The following is a 20,063-nucleotide window of genomic DNA, read 5'->3' on the forward strand; positions in this document are numbered from 1 at the left end:
AGACTCTATGTCCAGGTTGTTGATGGACTTTAAGCCCCACAGGAATACAGATTGGTTTTTATAGTACTACACTATGTATCCACTGTGTATCAGTTTGGACCTCCTGGCAAGTCAATGTGTAAGCCCATCAACCCACCTCTTTCCCTCTCCACAGATAGCTTACTTCTTTAGAGGAAACATAAAACAGAGCCATGTTCAAAGGACATCAGCATGGCTTGAGGTTCTATCTTAGAGACACAGCCTCGTGCCTACTTTATCATTTTCACTTGTATTTGTTGCAAGGAAAGATTCAAGCCTCCTCCAGTGTTTCTCTAGTTCATGCTTCTTGGGGATGTAGTCTCCCGAACCCTGCCTCAAAAAGTTCAACAGGTCAGAGAATAGATTATCAGTGTCCCTGGTATATCATCCTCTGGACTGTGAACCCTTGAAGACACCATCAGTTTGATATCTGGGATTTCTTTTACCACCCAGTATCATCCACATCTATTAGATTCAGTCCTCTCCTCTACATGATCTTTGCTCTCTGGATGTCTGTCTTCCTGACTTCTAACCTTTCCCACTCCCTGTCCTCTGTGCCTCCTGGTGACAATGTGGGATAGTGTCAGGAACCTGAGATTTCTGGTTTGGGCTCCTCATAGCAGGTGGCTTTTGGCAGGTTCCATAGCCTTCTTGATCTTCAGCCTTAACAGTGATGATCAGAGAGCATCTCTTACCAAGCTCCTCTCAAGAGTGCTATGGTATAGTGAACAGGGAACAGAGCACCTTACTGAATGTGGTTTTCCCCTCACTTTTGCCCATGGTATGTGCAGCTCCTCCTTCTGAGTTCAGTTTTACACGTCAGTAAACAGGTTGACCCCCTTGCAGACTTAATTCCTTGGGTGAATGGTGGTAGGGAGGAGACACACGGTAAGATAACTACACTTTCCAGAGGCTGAAAGACACTCCCCGGAAGACCCTGCGTTTTGAAGGGGAACGTGTGACCTGGATCCAGGTTTCAACCATGGAGGAACTGCTTGATCTCAAAGCCCAGCATCCTGATGCCAAGCTGGTGGTGGGAAACACAGAGATAGGTAAGACTCCATGGAGACCTTTGGGCGTTGCTGGGCTCTTTCTGTTCCTCTTCTTTCTCCCTGAGCTTTCTCCCCTGCTCTATACTCATTCCTTTATTGGGTATTTGGGTACTAAGAGGAACACAATGATCTCAGTGCACATGGACTCCCGAGACATCGGCTTTGGAGTCAGGGAGGCCTGGTTCAATCCCTGCCCGAGCATCCTGAGAGAGGTTCCTTGTTTTCCAGTGCTGTGTACGGAGTGATGTAACTTCTCAGAGGGCTGCTTGGGTAGCAGGTGTGATCCTTATACTTGCTGATTTTCCCAGTGAGCATCCATAGAGTGCCAACTGTGACCCTCCCCATCTCTGGGAAGAGCTATGGACACAAAGATCTACCTCACAGCTCTTCTGATCTAAGAGGGAGGGGGAAAATGCTAAGTGCTAGCCAAGTGTCCAGGTCAGTGTCTGATCATTGTTAGAGGTCTGTAGATGTGTGTGTGTGTGTGTGTGTGTGTGTGTGTGTGTGTATTAATGTGTATGTGTGGTGGCCAAATGAAGATAGTAAATGTCTTGCTTTATTACACACTACCTTATATCTCTGAAACAGGATCCTTAATAAACCTGGAGCTTAACTGAGCAACCACCATATCATACTAGGGTTACGGCTATGTGTAGCCACCCCTTGTCTTTTACATGGGTGTTTGGGATTTAAAACCAGGGACTCAGGCTTGCACATGATCTGATAGGGCAATGGAGAGATGTTCAAGGGAGACTAGGTTGGCTGGACCATGCCACCATCTGGGTCTGGGTCTCACAACAGCTGAGCAGACCAAGGAGGCTCAGGTTATGTACTCTGAGCCCTGGTGTTCCATGAGACAACAGCAGTGGCAGATAGCCCTGGTCCTTGGTTTTCTCTATCTACTTCTAAAAGTAGATTTTTCTGGTAGTTGTTCTTCTGCAACTCCAAGCCTAGTAAGATCCAGGAAATTCACAGCACAGGGAAGGGTGACTCAAGGATCCCTGTTTAGTGTATGAGTGCTGAGGGGTGATTGACACACCATGCCTGGCAAGCTAAAGCAGCTTCTAGGAGTCTGGCTCTGGTTTCTGAAGGAGCTCAACTCCTTAGATTCCAGTTGGAACCCCAGCCCAGAGAGGAGAATCTGGTTTGGATCAGTGATAGAGCACAGTACTGGCCCTGCCCTCAGAAGTACACTGTGGTACAGAGGCCTTCATCTGTAGCATTGTGACACACTGTGTTTAAGGTGTGAGACATGCCGCTGTGGCGTGACTTTAAAGTCTGTGGCTCAGTAGCATTCATGATGGTTGGTGTGCTTGTTGCCAACATGACTGTGGCCCTCAGGTCTTTTGTATATATAACCAGAGCCTTAGGGACCAAGGGTAGCATAGCTAGAAGAACCTTTGGAGGTGCTTTGAGCCTGGATATGTTCCTCTCGGTGAGTCTGAGAGCACTGTGGGGTTATAATAAGATCTTATGAACTATACAAAACTGCCTTCATCTGCTCCCTTCCCTCCTGAGACACACACCATGCAAAGTAAACACCTACCTACCTACAGTCAGGGCAGGATTCGAAGGAGTGAGTGTAGGAAAAAGCCTTACTAAGATGGAATTCACTGTACCAGTCTGGATCTTGCCTTGGGAATGGACTCCTCATGTGGGTTGCTCTTTGAAGCCCTAGGCCATACCAAGATGGAGAGTCTGGTATTTCTGTTTCAACTTTCCCTATCTGCAACACTATTGGGTAGACTGAGAGAGTGCATCATCTGGGTCTGTGGGACCCCAGAATCAGCATCAGTGTCAGCGTCAGCGTCAGCGTCAGCGTCAGCGTCAGCATCAGCATCAGCATCAGCAGAGGCTTCTAACTTGATTAGCTGGGTGGAGACAGAAACTGGACAAAGATGCAGCCCTGTAAGGATTCCTCACTTTGAGGAACCCAGACAGTGATACTGGAGGTTAGAAGATAGGTCTGAAGTTTTATATCTCATTTTCTTCTCTTGCTTGAGTTTAAGGATTTGATGTTTTTGCTATTATATCCTAACCCTTGTGGCTAGTGCGATGGTTTAGTGGGGAAAAGATGGGCCTGATGACCCGAGTTCTATCTCCAGGACCTATGGTGGACAGAGAGAACCAACTTCTGGAAGTCGCCCTCTGATACTATGCTCACATCATGGCATGCACACGCTTCTACTGTGCACGTGCACACATACACATACATGATCTTATGTTTTAAGTTGGACATTTCCATACCCAGGTTTCACATCTACAAACAGAAATCTACAGCCCCAGCACAGGGCTATTAGGAATATTAAGTAAGTTAAAACGTAAAGTGTTTGTTTAGAAGAATTTCAGACATTCCTTAATGTCTTGTGATTTCTAACATCACTATTGCCACCACACAATACTCGTGCATCCCATTGCAGTGACTCTGAGTGCACTTTTTTTTTTTACTTGCTTTTGACAGAGAAAGACAGAGATTATGACTGGCCTTATTTCTCCTCACCTGTCCTGTTTCCTAATCCAGAGCCCCCACCCCGTCCCCCATACTCAGTGTGATGCTCAACAAGCCGCACACCCCATGAGTGGTGTGGGGAAACCACTAAAGTCTCTAACCCAAGTTTCTTATTTCCCAAAGGCATTGAAATGAAATTTAAAAATATGCTATTTCCTCTGATCATCTGCCCAGCCTGGATCCTTGAACTGACCTCAGTGGCACATGGGCCTGAGGGTAAGGCTGCCATCCACTTCCCCTGGTGCCCACTTGGTACAGGGCATGGGTGATTTGGGAAGGAGATAGCCTTCATAGCCTTTCTTCCATGGAGCATACAAGATCATCTCTTGCAGGAGGTTGTGAGAATCTTGGTGTTGGCTGGTCCTGATGACGCATTGAATCATGTGACAATGGAACTAGAGAGATGGAGATGATAATGTTTGTGTGCCCCGCCCCCTTTTAAGCCAGAACTTCTTTTCCTGAGGTTTTGATTTTTGCTGAGTTGAGAATTACTGGATTATAGGAATATGTGTTGAACCTGAACTCCAGAGGTATAGACATAGTCCCAGCTCATGTAGAGCATTAGTTGTAAGTAGCTTCTCTAGACCTTATAATGATGAAAGAGTCTTGCTTCAGCCTGGCTCTGTTTTACAGGCGCAGCCTATGTGAAGTCTTTCCAGGTAGGAGTGACTTTATTTCCGGCGTGTATCCACAGGAATCTCCTTCGGAGCTGCTTGCCCCCTTAGCTTGGTGGAAAGTGTCCTGGTGGACGCGATTGCTACACTTCCAGAACAGAGGACAGAGGTGTTCAGGGGCGTGATGGAGCAGCTGCGCTGGTTTGCTGGCAAGCAGGTCAAGTCCGTGGCGGTGAGTCCTCAGGTTGGAGGCAGAGAGGAAGGATGCAAACCCAGGTTCGTGATAAGTCCCTGGGAACTCTCATGAAGATGGCCCGTAGACAACCGAGAGACACTCACACTTCTCCCTCAAGGTTGGAGAGACAGTCTCCTATCTCCTTTCTCGTTAGCCCAGGTTCTCAGAGTCTGAATGAGAGATATCTGAGAAAGAAGCCAGACCTGGGAGGGGACGGACCCCCTCAGAGGTTAGAGGAGAACCAGAAGTACAGAGCCCACTCAAGAGTCGGAAGGGTCCATTTGTTGACCATTATGTCAGCCTTCAGACTGACAAATATTTGTAGTTTGTAGAGAACAACATTTATATTCCTTGCTCCATTTGGGATTCACAGAGTTCTCGGTATTGGGAGACAAACTCTCTCTCCCATTCTACTTTTGGAAATTTGCTATTAAGGTTAAAACGGAACAAAACAGCACATTTTCAACGCCCTTACCCTGTCCAAGAAGAACGGGCCTTTTCTGGTTTCAGACAGAGAAACACAAATGTAGAGAGTGACACCTTGTTCCCAGTTCCCCTAAGCGTGCTTCTGAGAAGGTGTTTTGTTCTCAGCTCAAGCTGTCTTTCCTCTTCCGAGTTCAGTAACACAACAGTTACTGATTCTTGTCAAATTGTCAGGAAGTTCAGATCCAAAAAGAGCCAACTACTCATCTAGAAGTTGTCCTCCTTTTTTTTTTTCCCTTGATCTTTATCTTGGATTTCATTTTACTGACTCCTTACATCCCCTGTGATAACTCACCTCAGTCCTTCCAGAAATAAAAGGTTGGGGGAGGGTAAGCGATTCACAAGAGCTACCCTCAGTTGACTGACGCATGCGCATGCGTACCTTTCAGAGCTGAGCCCATCCCTAAGTGTTTTGATGTCAGGTTTGTGTGTTTCCTTGAATGGCCATGTCTCCCTGGGTGCTGCTGGGGAGTCAGATCCTCGAGGTACCTACCCACACAGCTGTCACCTCCTGCCCTGCATGCAGGAGTCTGAGCAGCTCACTCACGCTCGCTCTGCTTCTCCTCACTAGTCCATCGGCGGGAACATCATCACTGCGAGCCCCATTTCTGACCTCAACCCCGTGTTCATGGCCAGTAGAGCCAAGCTGACCCTCGCGTCTAGAGGTGAGCTGCCTGAGACGGAGATCCAAATACAATGACTTGGGGGGAGGAAAGTCTTATTGCATCGGTTCTTTTCTAGAGAAACAGAGCCCCAAATTCAGTGATTCCCAATGCTTTAAGGTCTGTGTTCACAGAAGTTACAGGAAAATCAATCCAGATTGTGGGGCTGGGAGAGTTTTAAGCATTGTCTCACTTTTGGTTTCTTCTTTCTTTCCTCTCTTTATATCACTTCAATTTCGCATAATTATCGTCCCTTACTCTTCTTACTCATGTCCCTTAAAGCTCCTTTACGTCCCCATTATGGGTCCTTCCTAGTTTTCTAGCTTCTACCCACACTCACCCCTTTAAAGTACATATAGAAAACATTAGAAGCTGTGAGCTTCAGACGATAGAGAAATTGTAGTATTTATCTTTCTGAGCGTGGACCACTTCACTCAATAGTATGTTTTCCAACTCTGTCCATTTTTTTTGGCAAATTTTATAATTTCATTTTTCTTTTTGGCCAATTAGAATTGCATTTTCTCCGTAGGTCACAGTTTTGTTAACCACTCATCTGTCGATGCACATCCAGGTTGACTCCTTTTCCTTGCTGTTGTGAATAGAGCAACATTAAACATTGGCATCTTGGGATGTTGGTTCCTTTGGGGTTTGGTCCGGAAGGGATAGTGCTATGTTATATGGTAGTTTTATTCTTTTTTGAAACTTCCACATTGATTTCTATAATCTTCTCATCTGCATGTGGCCATCATCTTGTCTGTATACAGGTACCAAGAGAACGGTCCGGATGGACCATACCTTCTTCCCTGGCTACAGAAGGACTCTGCTCAGTCCAGAGGAGATATTGGTGTCCATTGAGATCCCCTACAGCAGGAAGGTAAGGCAGCAGAAGTTGCTCTAGGCTCTGCCCAAACTGTACCAGTGTTAGGTTCCAGATAAGGAGCCTAAAGACAGTCTCAGAACCACATCAACATCTTTCGACTTTAACGTGGATCCATCCTCACTGGCTTTGCTCTTGATGATCCCGACCAAATTGCAGGGCATGGACTGTGGATCTCAATAGGCAGGCATGGGAGTCTACGGTGACTTGTCTCACCTTTCTGAGCCCCCATGTACTCTCTATAAAGTTGGCAGAGTATACAGACTACAGGGAAGACTGAAGGATGAGCTCATGAGATGGTAGATGTATGAAGCCAATGGTGATACTCAACCAGCAGTTCAGTACAGTCCCAAGAACATCTCTGTTTGCTATTCCTGTTCCATGCCAGTGATATAATCTTCCCAAGGTGACATGTCTCGGTCCTCCATGCAGAGTGAAGAGGCTGCTGTACGACACTCATATGCCGACCTTGGACTTGCTCTGGCCTTTCCCTGCTGGATTTTGGCTTTATGAGCATCTTTTCTGATTCGTTTGGGCAGATGTGGCACCTTGGGTGGCTTGGACCAGTGTAGTTCTCCTCTCCACAGCCACCAGCAGAGAATACAGTCATGGCAGACATATTACAAAAACCTCCTGGGGGAGGCCAACGATGCAGCTGCCAGGATAACCACGGGTTACCGGAGCACATAGCCAGTGTTCACTCTTATGTATTTTGACCTCCTTAATGAGAATGCTAATTCAATCTGGGCAATTATGCCCCTGAGGCGGCCTCCTAATGATTTTCCAGATTGTGTTTATAGACTATTTTGAGCAAAGAGTCTCAGAATTTTGAATTTCACGAATCACTAATTCTTTTTGTAATTGAGCGGGGAAAGGAGATAGGGGAGGGCTCAGCTTTCATGTTTTAGGTATGGTCTTTAACAAAAGCTATCATTTGATAAAAGCAAGGAGACTTTACGCTGTGAGCTAGACAGTTTTATTAAGAAAGGACACCATTCCCCTGACAGCTGGTGACACTCGTATGGCCTTGGGAGTAGCCCTTGGAACACTGCCTGCTTTCAAACAGTTCAAGTTCCAAGCAAGGTGCTGCAGACCACGTCAGCGCCAAGAACCATGCGTAGAGGAGGCCCTGTGGCTCCTTCAGAACAAAGGGCCTTTAGCAGTCATAAAAATATGCAGAGCCAGGCTGGCCACAACCCCGAGGATCAACACAACCAGAAGGCAGATGTCACATGGCTCTTTCCTGGAAAGTGATTCATGTTATCTTCCTCTCCGTAGAGACAGACCTGGTTCAGCCCCAGGAGGGAAGCATGCTTCTAACACAAAGCAGCAGTTGCTTCACAGAGGGACACAGGTTTACAGGAACCAGGATGTCTCAAGCTGCAGTGTACTGGCGGGAGGGACACATTACACCATCTGGGGGATCCACAAGGCGAGGGTGTGTCACAGTCTATAACCACATCTCCCTATCCCAACTGGAGAGGCAGCATGCAAGCTTTCATGGAAGTCCTTTCAGGGGCCATGGATTCTGATACTGGCATCAAAATGGGTCTCTGGGAGCTTTTGGGGAGGTATCTTTCTCCTTCCAGCTGTTTGCTCTGTAAAGATCACCTATCCCCAAATTGCCTGACTGGCAGGGGAAGTCTTGACCCTTTCCAGCTTGTGACCAGGAACTTCTAAAAATGGAGTCTAGGATATGTCTTGTCTTCACTACCTGAGACTAGCTCCTCACTGATGTTTAAGGTAGTCCCATCCTTCCCTCTTCTTCTCCCGTCCATCTGGCCACAGCTCTGTGTTTCATGCTGGCCATTTTCTTTTTCCTTAGGGTGAGTTTTTCTCAGCCTTCAAGCAGGCCTCCAGGAGAGAAGATGACATTGCCAAGGTGACCAGTGGCATGAGAGTCCTGTTCAAGCCGGGGACCACTGAGGTGCAGGAACTGTCCCTTTGCTTTGGAGGGATGGCTGACAGAACTATCTCAGCCCTCAAGACCACTCCAAAGCAGCTGTCCAAGTAAGTAAGCATGGGCTGTAGCAGGCAGCTGGCTGCACCACTGCTCTGACTCTCGTGTGTTATTATTGCTGCAGCTGCTTCTGCTACTTTTCTGTTATCGCTTCTTCCAGCAATGCTTCTAATACCTTGATCATGACTGCTGTCGCTGCCTGGTCTCACAGCTGTGGCTATTCAGTTTGGCTAGCATCTCTGCCATGGTAGTATCTCCTACTACTTTTGCTGCTACTGCTGCTGGCCCCTCTAGTCTCAACCTGTTACTGTGAACATGGCCATTGATAACCCTGATTTTACGGGTTATCTTGTTAGCATTACTGCTGCTACTGCTCTTACTACTGCCAGTGCAGCTAGCACCATTACAAGCCAAACACTGTTAATGCTATTGATGCTAGCAGCGTACTGCCACTGTTACTTCGGCTACTTTCTGCCACTGCTGTCACTCCTACTACCCTGCTGCCACAGCTGCTGCTGCTGCTGCTGCTGCCCCTACTGGTAGGTAGTAGTATTACTGCCACCATTACTACCACTCTACAGCAGCAGCATGTCTGGTGGCATTCCTATCTATGTTACTACTTCCATGCCTAGTGTTACCGTTACTATGGTTACCACCAGGCCTCTCACTGACATTAGAAGCATTACTGCTGTTGTTGATGGGTGGCATCACCGCTATTTCTGCTACCACTATTACTACTTCTGCTATTATTATAGCTACTATCACTGATATTCATACTCTTATGATTAATTAACCAGATGAATAATAGGAGTCACATCACTTAGTCTCTTTATTCCAAAATTTCTCAGTGGTAAAATGGGCATCAGACTTCTCCCTACGATAATGTTTAATTAAATGAAAACTAACAACTCACATAAAGTACTTAGACATTGCCTAGTATTTTATAAGAAGCTAGAGGTGCTAATTTGGGGCGGGGGTTATAATATATATAAGTAATACTATATGAACTAAACAGTATATTTAGGAATACAAATGTGCATACATATGTGCATGCAATAACAATTAAAATGGAGGTAGTGACTTGCAGGACAGTGGGAAGGTCTATATGAGAGGGTTTGGAGAGAGTAAAGGAAAGGAAAAATTTTAATTACAATTATAATTATATATATAATATAGATTATAATTCTATTATAATCCCAAATATTAAAAAAGGAAAAATTTCTATCTATCTATCTATCTATCTATCTATCTATCTATCTATCTATCTATAAGTATATAGAGAAAATTGTGTGTGCTTTTAAAGATAAAAGGACTAAGGCATCAGAAGATAAAGTATCTTGCCTGCAGCTAGTGGCATGTGAGGCAAAGCCTGAACCCAGGCCTCTTAGACAGGGGGTTGGGTGTGATGCTCCACACTGAGTGATAAAGACAGTGGGAGGAAGCAAGCCCACGTTCTGCTCTCTCTCCTCCAGGTCCTGGAATGAGGAGTTGCTGCAGGATGTGTGTGCTGGCTTGGCAGAGGAGCTGCACCTGGCCCCTGATGCTCCTGGTGGGATGGTGGAATTCCGGCGCACCCTCACCCTCAGCTTCTTCTTCAAGTTCTACCTGACAGTGCTTCAGAAGCTGGGCAGAGCGGACCTTGAGGGTGTGAGTGTGGAGCAGGGTCAGGCACAGAGTGTCTTCAGCACAGCTTCTGGGGACTCAGGAGGCTGACCTGGGTGACAAAGTTTCTTCCCACCTCTCAACGTCTGAGAGTAGAAGAGCAGGGGTCAGGACACCCCAGGGACGGTGCCACCACTTCCTCTACTAATGTCTGTCTGGGCCTGCATACATCACTTTGTAGGCAGATCTGGAATCATGCTGAGTAAAGGGATTTATATGCAGCTTGCTCTCCTAGAAGTTATGTCATGACTGTCTTCCATATCATTAAGTATTTCCAGAGTAAAGGAGAATAAACAAGACTTAAGGAAGACTGGGGGTGAGTGGTATTCCAGCAAAGAGAATGGCTTGCATAAATGTGGAAGGAAGGAGAGCTAGGGGTGTTGGAGAAAGGACTAAGTGTGCAAGGTACAGGATCAAGGTGGCTGGAAATGTAGTTGGGTAGTTACTGAGTACTGAGTCCTAAGACCTTGCATTTACATTTTGAGACAGATCCAACACTGTATTCAAAACTCTAGGATGAGGGGATGAGGGACTGAGGGGATGGGGGATGGGGAATGGAGGGATGGGGAGTGAGGGATGGAGGAAGGCTCATCACTTTTATTACTCGTGGATGGAAGGAGGAAAACAACAAGACCTGGTCCCAGAATTCCCTGTTATCTCACTTCCACAGATGTGTGGTAAACTGGACCCCACCTTTGCCAGCGCCACCCTGCTCTTTCAGAAGGACCCTCCAGCTAACGTCCAGCTTTTCCAAGTGAGTACACACAGCGTGTCTAATAACAGGGCGCCACAGCCGCACATGATGACTCCTGGCTGAGCTTTGGCAAAGGACTGACTTGAAAGGCCCAGACCCTTTGTGTAAACATCCAGGGAAGGACACCAGAGCCACACTGCTGCCACTGCATCTGTCCTGTCCTTGATGGCTTCCCTTTCTCTCTTAGGACTGGGTGCCAACCTGTGTCTGTTCCATAGGGGAAAGAAAAATCTATTTTGTCCTTCCTGGTCCCTATTGTGACAATCCAAAAGTCTTCTTGAAGATGCATGCATGAATGTGTGCATGCACACAAACACGTCAGTTCATGGCTTTTGGGGGGATATTCTAGGTAAAAGGCCAGCACATATCCTGTCAGCATTTGAGAGTTCGTGACCAGACAGTGCATCGCTGTAGCACAAAACAGCTGTAAACATAAATGAATGAGGGGCTGGGAATACAGCTCAGTTGGTAGAGTGCTTGCTTATGCAGGAAGCTTGCTTATGCCAGGGCTTGTGCAGAAAGCCCTGGGTTCAGGCCCTGGCACCCCATAAAACAGCTGTGGAGGAGCATATGTATAATCCCCGCCCCAGAGAGGTAGAAGCAGGAGGACCAGGAAGAGTTTGAGACTATCTTCAGCCACACAGTCCAGTATACAGGAGACTCTGTCTCCGAAAACGAAACAACCCAAAACATCCAAAATAAATGTGCCAAGCTGAGTAAGTATTTATAGAACCAAGCACTGGCTGCAGTTTGCTGAGCCCTGAGTTGGTAGCCCACAGATGAGCTAGCTCTAGGGCACGATTGTCTGGTTGCAATACAAAGTTTGTCCTTTCTGAACCTTGGGCAAACCACCTCTGTGCTTCTTGGGCAAGTTAATTAGATCCACCTACAACATGTGGATAATGACAAACTTGTTTCACAGAGCTGGGGAGGATCGACGTGTGTTTTCTGGGCGTGCAGCTCAGTGCTAGAGCTGAGTAAGACCTTGGGAACATCTCTAGTGCTGAAAAATTAAATTAAGCTGCTTAGAAGTCCATGGCACATAAAAATGCCCAGTAAGCATTAGACACTTTACTACTCTGAAAACAACTAAAATAGAAATTGATTATAATCGCTTCTCTGCCTTTTGGCTAAGATCAAGTGTAGAAATTGATTATAAAATTAATAAAACATTTTGGGAAATATAGGAAAGTACAAACAGGAAAAGAAAAATCACCCAAAATCTTACCTCCAAGGAAAGTTCATGTATTTTGTTTTATTTCTATTTTCCTATGCTCACACGATATTAATACTAATAATGATATTAATATATGATATTAATAATGTGCTATTTTGTATAGAATTAGTCAATACACACACATATAGGATGTTTTATGCTCAATATAAGCATTCTTTCTTCTGCTTTAAACTCTTCAAAAGTATGTTTGAGTTGCTGCATATTACTCTGCTGTAAAAATATAGTAAAACACAGTTCACAGCTAACACATATTTAGGTTCTTTTGTTGTTTATTGATATATTTACACTATGACTACCCTGTCAGTGACTTCTTATGTACTCTTTAGTGTCCTTTACCCCAAGAGCTATCTGGCTCTTCCTGGTTCCTGACATCTCTAGGGCCTATAGAGAAACCGTGTCCTCAGAAACTCAGCCAGACTGGTATCCATATTGTTTCAGGAGGTGCCCAAGGGTCAGTCTGAGGAGGACATGGTGGGCAGGCCCATGCCTCACCTGGCAGCAGACATGCAGGCATCCGGGGAGGCTGTGTACTGTGATGACATTCCCCGCTATGAGAATGAGCTGTCCCTCAGGCTGGTCACCAGCACGCGGGCCCATGCTAAAATCACGTGAGTATTGTTTCCCAGGGAGTCAGTGAGAAGCATGCCTTGTAGGAGCTAGAGATTCCAAGATAATGAGGCTCCAGGAGGACTCCCCATTCTAGAATAAAGACAGGAAGTCCCCTCAGACCCATCAGAGAGCAACAGGAAGAGTTTAGGTACAGTACCTGAGGTTCTTTTGGTGGGAGGGCAAGAGGGTAAGAGGGCAGTCTGGGAGTTAGTTTCAGTTGATATGATTGCCAGCTAGGGCTAACAATGAATCCTTTTGCTCGGCCCTTGCCTTGAGCCCATGTTGACATTCATGACATATTGTCTCTGCTCCAGCAACCTCTACCCCATCAGTGTGAAAATGGGTAGTTTGGAAGGGAAGAGGCTTCACTGTCTGGGGAGTTCATCACCTTTCTTGGACCTGATCCCAGATATGTTGCTAACTGGCTGGGTGACTCTGGACAAGCTACTTGGCTCCTCAAACTTTCATTTCCTTAACTGCAATATTGGAAAGCAAAGGGAATTACTTTCTTTTTCTCTTCTCTTCTCTTCTCTTCTCTTCTCTTCTCTTCTCTTCTCTTCTCTTCTCTTCTCTTCTCTTCTCTTCTCTTCTCTTCCTCTTCCTCTTCCTCTTCCTCTTCCTCTTCCTCTTCCTCTTCCTCTTCCTCTTCCTCTTCCTCTTCCCCCCCCATCTCTTTCTTTTTTAAGAGATGATTATTAACCTGCTTGGAAGATGAGCCTTTCAAGGCATTTTCTAGAATTTTCCCTGAGCTACTTCTGCTATGTAGTCTGTTAGACTTGGACACCTCCAGCATCATCCTTTTTAGGTCCAGATTGCCTAATTGTGTCTAGGATGCTCTGCTATATTGACCTAGCACTATTAAGAGAAAATGGTCTGAGAGCAGATGTTCAGGGCTACTGTGTCCATGGCATAGCCAAGGCCCCAAAGTGCTGGTTCCAGTGAGATAAGTTCTAACCGGAGCTCCCCAGGGTCATTGCTGCTCTCTTAGATATGGCTCCCTGTACTTGGAGCTGGCATCTGAGCTGTGGAGACAAGGGGTCATCTGATCCATCCTATATCCCCAGCAGCAGTTGACACAATGGCCTCTCTATGGAATGTATTCAATCATCATTTTCAGAAAAGGATAGAAATGAGCTAGGATCTAATAGTGAAGAATAGAGAGATGGGAAACCGAGTTGGCAGAGGGAAGATCGTTAATGAGACAGGCTATCCAAGCTGGATGATGTATCTCCTGCCCTAGCTTGCTGACCTGGCCCTGCACTCTGCTCATTCTCCAGGTCCATTGACACTTCAGAAGCCAAGAAGGTGCCAGGGTTTGTTTGTTTCCTCACCTCAGAAGATATCCCTGGTAGTAACATAACTGGCATTTTCAACGATGAAACTGTCTTTGCGAAGGATGAGGTATGTTGGATGTGTCATCAGAAATAACTGGAATAAATATCATGCTTTTGATTCATGTTGATTATTCCAACATATATTTTGGCCATCATGTAATTTGGCTAGTATTTGGGATAATCCACAGGGACAGCATATGTTATTTAGCTACTTAATTGATGACTGCTGTTTTTGCATATTGGAGACTCCATGCCAAAATGGCAAGAGAACAAGGCTGGTGCCTGGATGTGACTTAACATCCAGGATTATAAGGTATAGCGTTGAGCACCTTTACCAAAAGGAAATAAGAGTACATTAGATGAGCTAACTAGAAATGGGATCATAAGCCCACCACTAGGTCTAGACAGCCCACTTCTATGAGAGTTTATTTATTGATTTCAACTGTATGAAAACCTGCAAAAACAGAGACTCCGAGCCCTGAACATAGCTGCTACAAATGTTTCACCCACCGAATAGTTGCCAGATGTTCATTTTATAATTCTAATACTGACTGAAGGTTGCAAATTACATTGGAGTAGGTGTTACTGAAGGCTAATAGCCTTTTTTTTATATTAATGTGAGGGTGAAGCAAAGAACAAAACCCTGCAAACACAAGGACTCCCACAGCATTTGTGGAGGAAATTTATGGTGTCTGGTAGAAGAACAAATTAGTTTATCAATGTCCAGAGTCCCAAGAGTGTTGTTAGCATTTTATTTAGGGAGCATCAACTGGGTACGAGCAGGTCAGCGCTGCAGAAGCAGTTGTACCAATCCTTATTGATCATCCCAAATATTTGCATGCTGAGTTTTGGTTGGTGTTGTTGGAGACCTTGCATCTTAATATGATAAGCTGTTTTTCATTTCTTTTCTGATGAGTACATGATTAAAATTATTCCAGAAGGAGATCCATTTTGAGTTCTCTAGAAGATGGCTCAGTCTGGTCTTTTATGTGCTGTCGCATTTACATCCCCAGAACCCATGCAAAATATGAGCTGTTGTGGCACACATATATAACCTAGACAGACAGGATCCTAAAAGCTCATTGGCCTGTCAATTTAGCCAATCACTAAACTCCAGATTCAGTGAGGGATGCTAACCTCCACAATCATGTGCATATATATATATATGCATGTGCATATATATATATATATATATATATATATATATATATGTGTGTGTGTGTGTGTGTGTGTGTGTGTGTGTGTATGAACATCTATACACACGTAACACACACATAACACACACACATACACACACACACACACACACACAGAGAGAGAGAGAGAGAGAGAGAGAGAGAGAGAGAGGCGGGGGGGGGGAAGAGTTGATAGTTTGTTAGTTTCTGACTTAATAAAAGGAAGAAACAATCACCATAAATTGAGAAACAGGTGCAATCATGCGTTAACCAGCATTGTTTGTGATCTGTAGCATTGGAGCAGCTAGAGTAGGGTATCTCAACCTTCCTAACGCTGTGACCCTTTAATACAGTTCCATGTACTGGGGTGACCCCCAGCCATAAACTTATTTCATTTCTGCTTCATAACTATAATTTTACTACTGTTATAAATCATGGTGTAAATATCTGATATGCAGGATATCTGATATGGGACCCTCTAAGGGGTTGCCACCCACAGGTTGAGAACTGCTGATCTAGATGAAGTTATGAGACATGGGTGTGACTTTGAGGTGGAAAGTGGTCTGGTGGAACGATACTGAAGCTGAGAAACATGACCATGTCTCCTGTTTGGCTCATGGTAGACAAGAAGAGCCATTGTTTCTAGTCTATCTTGTGTAGCGTCTCAATAAGCTACCAGATTGAAAATTCAAGAATTGGGCATTGAGCTGAAATCTTTTTATTTTGGTGCCAGTGATCTCTATGGCCTCTTCCTGGCACACTGATTCTAAGTTCTTGTGAGGAGGCTCATGCTCTCAGTTAGTTGGGTCAGGAAATGGAAAGGCCAGAGAACATTCCTAAAATGTGCTTTGACCAAAGGGTGGGGACAGCCTTTGGCTTTTCAGAATATCCATGTAGATTTGCTTCCCAGTGAACTTTATGGTGTTTAACGGCTTGGCTCTGCTCCTAGGTTACTTGTGTTGGGCACATCATTGGTGCTGTGGTCGCTGACACCCCAGAACACGCACACAGAGCCGCTAGAGGGGTGAAAATCACCTATGAAGACCTTCCAGCCATTATCACAATCCAGGTAACTGAGAAACAGGCTGCTCCTGTAGAGGAGTGAGCATCTGCACCCAAGGCATTTCTTTGAATCCTCTGAAGAATGACCCTCCAACTTGAGTAGCACATAGAAATTTGACTACAGTTGACAGCAGCTTCCCTGGGTTCGGTTTAAATGATTTTGATTCCTCAGATTAACGGTAGTGTACAAGCATAGTCTGTAAACACCCAGATTCTCACTCTAAGTACAATACTCAAATCATATATTATATCTAACATTGCATTTGAAAACAGGTTTTGTGCTGCATCAGTTTGTCCAACTGTGGGCTAATATAGGTTTTCTGAGTTTGTTTAAGCTTATCTAGTTGAAACTGTGTTGTTCACTCCATATGTTAGGCACCTTGAACCATTAGCATATTGTATTTTCAGTATGATAGATTTATTGGGCTATAACCCCATCATAAGACAAGGATCATCTCTAAGTAGAGTTTAGAATTCCTCCAGACCTAAAGTTTATGCTCCTGGAAGTCTTACCTTTCACGATCCTGGGTTCAAGCCACCAATGACTATGCTGGGCTCTTCAGGCTCCACATTTCAGCTGCAGGTGTTTCCTCGTGGGATTCTCTGCTTTTCCAGAAATCTCAGAGATGTCCGTCCCTCACTGAGGAGATGGACAGAACATGATTCCCTGAGCTCCAGTAGAGTGTGTTTTAGGGTATGAAGGAGCTCGGGGAGGCACATCTGTGAGGAGGGAGGGGTAGTAATTTAGAAAGGCTCTCTCTTCCTCGTCAGACCCCTCCCCCCTCCGTGGAAAGCCATGGTACTGAAGCTTCCTTTCTGACCCCCAGGATGCTATAAAGAACAACTCCTTTCATGGCCCCGAGGTAAAAATCGAGAAAGGAGATCTCAAGAGAGGCTTTTCTGAAGCTGACAATGTTGTCTCAGGTATGGTGGCACCATGCAGCAGAAAGGATTGGGGCATTGGTTTGTGAATTAAATTCTAGAGATGCACATGGAGGGAGCCGTAGAGAAGGGGAGTGAGGTGACAGCATCTTCTAATGTGAGAAGCCTCTGGTGTTTGGAATGAAACTGTAGACAGTTAGCAGGGATGGAGCCTCTCCCATGTAAATCTTCATTCTCCCATCTCCGGGCTGGATATACCCAATTGATCCTACATTATGACTTTGGAAGGCTGTGTAGGGAGGTGATGGCCACAGATGCATCTAGCTTTGGGACAGATTCTCCATTCTCACCAGATGCCTGGAGATTTTTTCTTTTCTTTTCTTTTCTTTTCTTTTCTTTTCTTTTCTTTTCTTTTCTTTTCTTTTCTTTTCTTTTCTTTTCTTTTCTTTTCTTTTCCTTTCCTTTCCTTTCCTTTCCTTTCCTTTCCTTTCCTTTCCTTTCCTTTCCTTTCCTTTCCTTTCTCTCCCCTCTCCCCTCTCCCCTCTCCCCTCTCCCCTCTCCCCTCTCCCCTCTCCCCTCTCCCCTCTCCCCTCTCCCCTCTCCCCTCTCCCCTCTCCCCTCTCCCCTCTCCCCTCTCCCCTCTCCCCTCTCCCCTCTCCCCTCTCCCCTCTCCCCTCTCCCCTCTCCCCTCTCCCCTCTCCCCTCTCCCCTCTCCCCTCTCCCCTCTCCCCTCTCCCCTCTCCCCTCTCCCCTCTCCCCTCTCCCCTCTCCCCTCTCCCCTCTCCCCTCTCCCCTCTCTCTTTCTTCCTTCCTTTCTTTCTTCCTTTCTTTCTTCCTTTCTTTCTTTCTTTCTTTCTTTCTTTCTTTCTTTCTTTCTTTCTTTCTTTCTTTCTTTCTTTCTTTCTTTCTCTTTCAAGACAGGGTTTCTCTGTATAGCCCCTGGAACTCACTTTGTAGACCAGGCTGGCCTCGAACTCAGAAATCTCCCTGCCTCATCTGAAATTGTTTTTAACCACTGTCTGAACTTCTGCCCCTCCCCACCCTCCCTGAAATCTAACTCGATGAGTTAGGCCCACAGCTTCCCGCCCAGGCCAAGGCTATCCTTCAGTCCCCTTGGGATAACTTCCTACTTTGACCCTTTGGCCCTGCTAAGTTATTAGCAGGCTAACTAGTTCTCTAACAGGAGTGGTTGATTCCATTCTGAAAGATATGTTTCCAATCATGCTTGCCAATCTCTCTTTTTTTTAAACCTTATCCAAAACTTTACAATGGTCATCTTAGAAATCCCAGGTGCCCAGTGGCCTCAGTATTTAATGTTACTCTGGCTGCCTTGATGGGAGGAGGATTAGATGGACAGACATAATTCACAGAGTATTAGGACTTTAAGACCCTTTCCCATCCCAGTTGGTCACCAGAGGTGACCATGAACAACAAGGGGTTCCTTGGTGGACTATTTCCTTTAGCAAGTGTTCTGGTTCGTGCCTCAGTTGCTGTGATAAAACACTGCTCAGGAGCATTTTGAGAGGAAAGGGTTATTTCGGATTACAGGTTCCTGTCTATTCTTGAGGGAAGCCAAGGTGAGAACCTGGCAGCAGGAACTAAACATGGAGGAACACTGCTAACTGGCATGCTTTCTTTGGTTTGCTCAGCTATTTTCTTTATACAACCCAGGCCCATCTGCCTAGGAATGGCATTGCCCACAGTGCGGGTAGGCTCTCCTCTATCAATTAGCAGTGAAGAAAGTGACCCACAGTCATGTCTACAAGACAATCTGATAGAGACAATTCTTCAGTTGAAGTTCCCAGATGTGTCAAGTTGGCAATCAAGATTAGCTACTGCAGTAGGCATATCCCTGTACAGATCTGGGCTCATCAATCTCTCATTGCTTCCCCAGGAGAATTATATATTGGTGGCCAGGAGCACTTCTATCTGGAGACCCACTGCACCATTGCCGTGCCGAAAGGCGAGGCAGGCGAGATGGAGCTCTTCGTGAGCACACAGAACACCATGAAAACCCAGGTCAGCTCAAGGCAGTGACAGGAGAACTCCTAGTGGACCAGGTCGGGCAGAATAGGAAGTAGGAAGAAGTAGATACTAGATATAGATCCTAAGAGGGCCATGAGTATTAGTCTTGGAATCAGAGCCTGTTCACCACCAGGGGCATTGAACTTGCCATTTAACGTTAACTAGTAAGGTGGAGCTTGCTAACATCATTTCATCAATCAGATGCATTTTAGAACTTGCACTAGAACCTAGGGAGTCTTCACTTTTATAATTCTGAGGCTATGTGGCCAGTACATACCAAGGAATATCCTGCCCAAATATCTCATTGTTTAAAATCAAGTATGGGACCATGTGATAACCATAAGGACCATTAACTTAGCAGATACAGCTATCTGTATATGATATTGCACATGCACTATCAATACAATACCACGTGTACATGTACTAACTGGTACATGATATTGGTTGCCAGGATTTTTGGTGTCTACTCTTACCATTCTGACCTAGAAGTCCTTGCCAAGTGAGATGATTTTTTTTTTCACCCTGAATGCATGCTGTTATCTTGCCCTTCTGGTAAAAAAAGGAAATATCCGAGTTGCCTGAATTCACTCGGTGGTGACCAGTAAGTGCTGGATCCTGGCACCAGTCACCACTGGGAGGTGAGGAAGATGTTCACCTCAGAAATTTCAGAATTTATAGTAATGCTTAGGCCCAGGCATGTTGGACAGGTTGAGGTCAGGCCTTGAAAAGGTCCAGAGGATGTGTCAATGCACGGTTGTTTTTCTTCTTTTGTATAGAGCTTTATTGCAAAGATGTTGGGTGTTCCAGACAACAGAATTGTAGTCCGAGTGAAAAGAATGGGTGGAGGCTTTGGAGGGAAGGAGACCCGGAGCACTCTGATATCCACAGCAGTGGCCTTGGCTGCATACAAGTG

At 45.5% G+C, this 20,063-nt stretch overlaps 1 protein-coding gene and 1 pseudogene across 1 annotated transcript in view; both read left to right on the top strand.

The window, feature by feature from the left end:
- Nucleotides 1–20,063, top strand: part of Xdh (xanthine dehydrogenase) — a 63,965-nt gene that overhangs the window by 24,624 nt on the left and 19,278 nt on the right. Inside the window, exons 9-22 of the mRNA XM_021185682.3 lie at nucleotides 929–1,070; nucleotides 3,703–3,795; nucleotides 4,274–4,425; nucleotides 5,483–5,576; nucleotides 6,338–6,447; nucleotides 8,276–8,460; nucleotides 9,883–10,057; nucleotides 10,743–10,826; nucleotides 12,502–12,671; nucleotides 13,950–14,073; nucleotides 16,131–16,250; nucleotides 17,071–17,167; nucleotides 19,020–19,144; nucleotides 19,927–20,060. Coding sequence (XP_021041341.1) covers nucleotides 929–1,070; nucleotides 3,703–3,795; nucleotides 4,274–4,425; nucleotides 5,483–5,576; nucleotides 6,338–6,447; nucleotides 8,276–8,460; nucleotides 9,883–10,057; nucleotides 10,743–10,826; nucleotides 12,502–12,671; nucleotides 13,950–14,073; nucleotides 16,131–16,250; nucleotides 17,071–17,167; nucleotides 19,020–19,144; nucleotides 19,927–20,060 — 1,805 coding nt within the window. The remainder of the gene's footprint in view (nucleotides 1–928; nucleotides 1,071–3,702; nucleotides 3,796–4,273; nucleotides 4,426–5,482; nucleotides 5,577–6,337; nucleotides 6,448–8,275; nucleotides 8,461–9,882; nucleotides 10,058–10,742; nucleotides 10,827–12,501; nucleotides 12,672–13,949; nucleotides 14,074–16,130; nucleotides 16,251–17,070; nucleotides 17,168–19,019; nucleotides 19,145–19,926; nucleotides 20,061–20,063) is intronic.
- LOC115029804 (U2 spliceosomal RNA) lies at nucleotides 11,937–12,012 on the top strand (annotated as a pseudogene).

This window comes from Mus caroli, unplaced genomic scaffold, assembly GCF_978045245.1.
Source record: "Mus caroli unplaced genomic scaffold, Mus_caroli_1 scaffold_18, whole genome shotgun sequence".
In the NCBI taxonomy this organism is placed as follows: Eukaryota; Metazoa; Chordata; class Mammalia; order Rodentia; family Muridae; genus Mus; species Mus caroli.